Below are 4,912 nucleotides of genomic sequence, written 5' to 3' on the forward strand. Positions count from 1 at the left end.
TATCACAAAGATTGCTAAATATTACAACAGTACTGTATACAGTAGTTTTCTTACAATATTTAAAATACTTGGAGTGATGAATATAAATATGAAGTCTGGAACAAATGGACTTTTAAACAATTAATTCCAATCCATATAGTACTCCATTATGTTTTCTTGTTCTTTACGTAACAAACAAACAGAAGAAAATAATGCTCCGAAAGTCTTAGTCTTTTTTTTCTTGTTTTTTATGAAGCCTAAAAATCTTGTCACCTTTTTTGGTGGGGTCACCGATGTTTCTTATTCGTACAATGCATTATGTTGCTGACATCACGTAAGTAAGCAAAACTTCCAAACTTTAATTGTTGCTTGAAGATGGTTACATATTATGGTCTAAATACGGTTCTATTTTAATTTTCTATTTTTCTTGTGAAGAAATATTATCTCCAAGATATAATTTCTAATAGGTATTGTTTGTATTAGATATAGTAGCTTTATTACAGGAAAAAGTGTGAACAGAAAAGAGTGTAACAGAGAGGAAAAGAGGGTGACCGGAACAAAGTGTGAAAGAGGGGAAAAGAGTGTGAACAGAGCAAAGTCTGAGAGAGGGAGTGAAATGGGACCTTGGGAAAATGGGACCTTTTTAACCAATTTCAAATCATATAGTCCTTCATAAGTCTCCCCTACGTACAATATTAACTTTTCCACTAACAAACAGAACAGTATAATGCATGTTCCAAATATGAAAGTATTGTTATTTATAAAAATAATTTTTTTTATTTAATTAACTGTATACTATTCATGCATTATATTGTTTTGAATTCTTTAGGGATGTGATTGAAATTAATTTTAAGGACGTACAAGTTGGTAGAGGGATATTTTAGTCATCTTACATGTTATATCGGAGAGAAAAAGGTGAATGGACCATTTTTAACAGTAGGGGTGGTAGATGTAGGGCCTACATCTGAATTTGTTCTGTAAATCTGTTCTATAAATTTGTATTTCGATCAGCAGAGTCCCTTGCAATTGAGTGAGGAAGATAAGCATACATATTGACATGGAGTCTTTTTTATTTTCTTACTTCATCTTTGTTCAGATGCTTTTGTCACTCTCACTGGTTTTTCCTCAACATGCTTTTTCTTTTGTGCAAACCAGGTGCCATGACCACGAGAAGTCTGCACTGTGGCAATTCGAGCAGATCTTTATCATTGACATGAGCGCTTCTCATGATCCTTCCTCATATCCGACACTTTCGTCTTGGAATTACAACAACGATTGTTGCTCATGGGATGGCGTGGATTGCAATGAGGATACCGGTCGTGTCATCGGGCTTGACCTCAGTAGCAGCTGCCTCTTTGGTTCTATCAACTCCAACAGCACCCTTTTCCATCTTGTTCATCTTCAAAGCCTTAACCTTGCAGACAATAACTTCAACTACTCTACAATCCCAACTCGGCTAGCTCATCTTTCACACCTGACATATCTCAATCTCTCACGTTCCCGCTTTTTTGGTCAAGTTCCCACAGAAATTTCACAGCTCTCAAAGCTATCCTCCTTAGATTTGTCTTACAACATTGATTCCGTGGATAAAAGGCTTTTGAGACTCGAAGGTTTCAGTTTCAAAAGCCTAATCCACAACTTAACAAGTCTTGAAAAGCTTATTCTTAGCACTGTTGACATAGCATCTACAGTGCCTGAAAGGCTTGCAAACTTGTCTTCTTTGACAACTATGAACCTAGAAAGTTGCAGTTTACTTGGGGAATTTCTTACTAAAGTTTTTTATCTGCCACTTTTACAGGATCTTAATGTGAACTTCAACGACGATCTCAGTGGCTACTTGCCAGAATTTGACTTGAGGAATTCGCTCAAATACCTGAAGGTGTCTAGCACAAGTTTCTCTGGTATGATATCATCTTCACTTGGTAACCTTAGCCAACTTATTGAACTAGACCTTTCATACAACAATTTCTCTGGCCACATCCCTCTCTCAGTAGGTAACCTTACCAAATTAACTAGTTTGGACCTCTCATCAAATAACTTGCAGGGTCCAATCCCCATCTCATTGTCTCAGCTTAAAAATCTGGAGACACTTTACCTAAGAGAAAATAAGCTTAGTGGGATTGTCAAGCTTGATATGTTTTTCACCATGAAAAATTTATCAAAATTTTCACTGTCGGCCAACAATTTTTTAGTTGACACAAGAACTCGTTGGAACACGAGTTCTTTTCCCCAGTTTGAGTTTTTAGGACTTTTATCTTGCCAATTAACTGAGTTCCCTGACTTCTTAAGGAACCAAAGCAAATTATCCAAACTAATCCTAGCAAGCAACTCTATTCAAGGCTTAATACCAAGATGGATATATAATACGAGCAGCGAAACTTTGGACCTTTTAAACCTTAGTGATAATTTTCTTACTGGTTATGATCAATCCCCTGCTATCCTCCCATCTAAACTTGAAACCCTATTTCTTAACTCTAACAAGCTTAAAGGGCCTCTAGATTCTCTACACATTCCACCACTATCCATCAATGTTTATGATGTGTCAGACAACAAATTGACAGGTGAAATTTCGCCATCTATTTGCAATCTGAGTTCACTGCACATCCTTGCTCTATCTTCCAGCAACTTGGGTGGAAAACTCCCTCCATGTTTAGGGAACTTCAGTTCAATGTCCATGCTGAAATTATATGGAAACAACTTCTGCGGAAGCATTCCAGATACATGGACAAATAACTGTAGGATGAGGGTGATGGACTTGAGTGAAAACCAATTTCAGGGTCATTTCCCAAGATCCTTGGCAAACTGCACATTGCTTGAGCTTCTTGACATTAAAAAAAACCAGATTGAAGATAGTTTTCCATTTTGGTTGGAAACTCTTCCTGAGTTGTTTGCTCTATTTATGAGTTCTAATAGATTCCATGGTGCTATAGGAGAGCCTCAAAGCAAAGTTTCATTCCCCAAGTTGCAGATTATTGATCTATCTCACAACAATTTCTCTGGACATCTGCCTTGGGGATACTTCCAACAATGGAATGCCATGAAAGTTTTTGACAACACACATGAGTTGACTTATTTGAATGGCAGTTATTGTGGAAAAAATTGGACTTTGAGTTTCTTCTACTCAATGAAAGTTACAAATAAAGGCATAGTCCTGGATTATGGAAAAATCCCAGATTTCTTAAAGATGATGGATCTGTCCAATAATCGGTTTGAAGGAGATATTCCAGAGTTGATAGGAAATCTAAAGGGTCTTAGTTCCCTCAATATTTCCAACAATATTCTCACAGGTCCAATCCCATCATCTTTAGGGAACCTATCTTACCTTGAAGTTTTGGACCTTTCTCATAACAAGCTATCAGGAGAAATTCCATTGCAGCTCACACAGCTCAATTTCCTTGGATCTTTCAGTGTGGCTAACAATAACCTCACAGGGGCCATACCGCAGGGGAAACAATTTGACACATTTCCAAACAGCTCATTTGAAGGAAACATGGGATTGTTCGGGAGTCCATTGTCAAATAAATATGGAAACTCAGAGGAAAACTCACCACCTGATCCATCTCCAACAGTTCAAGAGGAGGAGGAAGAGTCTGTGTTGGAATTAGACTGGAAAGCTGTAGTGATTGGGTGTGGATGTGGGATAGTCATTGGGATTGTGGTTGGTCATTTTGTAATTGAATATAAACATGACTGGTTTGTTGAAACATATGGAATTTGGAAGAGAAAACAAGGGTAAATAAGAATGCTCTAGTTGAAAAGAAAAAAAAAAGAAAAATTTCCTTTTAATTCTTACATTGTTGTTGCTAGTAACAATATACTATGAAGATCTTTTTTTATTTCTCTCTTATTTATTTATTTTTAAGGTTGTTTTATGCTAAAGTTATCAGTGTCTTTCATCAATTTGACTATTTCTGTAGTGCGCGATTAAAGCTAAATTGACCAATTAACTAATTGGTTTATTATGTGGAGATCCAGCTTGTAATTGAGAGGAGACATGATTGGTTTGTTGACTCCTTTGGAATTAGGAAGAGAAAATAAGGGTAAATAAGAGCCTCTAGTTCAAAAAAAAAAAAAAAAAAAAAAAGGGGAAGTTTTATATTAACAAAAATGAAATTGTACATGCCTCTTTTTATTTTTTGTTTTTCCGTTTTAGTATTTTACATTTCATTATTATCTGCCAGTCCAAAACCTTTTTCTGTTTCTCCATGGCTTGGCCATGTTTCCCAACTTCATTGTTATCTAAAAAAATGGCCTCCATTTCACTCCCTCAATCAAAAAGTGGACTTCCTACCACTGCTTCGTCTCCTTCACATCACCATCACTTGCTTTGATAGCTTCCTTTATACGGCCACTTTTGCCAGCATTGCCTTGCTTTGATTCCTTGTAAGATATTAATTCCATAATTTACAGTAATATACAATGGCCCAAGAACCAAATGCAGTGTAAATTTTATCATTAGCTAAGCCCTTCAGAAACTAAATCAAACAATCCTATTTTCACTTAATTTTTAAAAATACAAATAAAAATCAAAAGCCACTTAACTGGCTATTTATGCATTTTAAATTATCCGCAGACAGGTGCTGGATTTCAATTTACCATGAATGGAAAAATCAAAGTGAAATTCAATCACTCACCATGTATTCTAAATAAAGTGCAACATCTTTATCCAAAAATAAAATAAATAAAGTACAATATAATTTTCTCGTCACGCTACTGTTGCTAGTTTCTTTTTTGGTGTTCTATATATATATATATATATACACACTCAATGAAATGGTCTAGGAAACAAAAAACTCAGTTTAGTAAGATGGTTTTTTCGTAATTTTTCTTTGTTGGATGCATTTACCTGTAAATATATTAATTCTGTGCGTTAGGTAGTGGTGTGAGTGAAGTTTATTTTTTGCTGAAGCAGTCAATGCATGTCGTGCGGAAA

At 35.7% G+C, this 4,912-nt stretch overlaps 1 protein-coding gene across 1 annotated transcript; it reads left to right on the plus strand.

Annotated features, from left to right (window-relative positions):
* Nucleotides 1-984: 984 nt before the first annotated feature.
* On the plus strand, nt 985-3,841 carry LOC125422690 (receptor-like protein 43). Its single transcript, XM_060814138.1, has 2 exons — nt 985-1,880; nt 2,541-3,841. Exons 1-2 carry the CDS (start codon nt 1,037-1,039, stop codon nt 3,713-3,715), a joined length of 2,019 nt encoding a protein of 672 aa, XP_060670121.1. The 5' UTR covers nt 985-1,036; the 3' UTR covers nt 3,716-3,841.
* Nucleotides 3,842-4,912: the final 1,071 nt, after the last annotated feature.

The sequence above is a fragment of the Ziziphus jujuba genome, chromosome 2, assembly GCF_031755915.1.
Source record: "Ziziphus jujuba cultivar Dongzao chromosome 2, ASM3175591v1".
NCBI lineage: Eukaryota > Viridiplantae > Streptophyta > Magnoliopsida > Rosales > Rhamnaceae > Ziziphus > Ziziphus jujuba.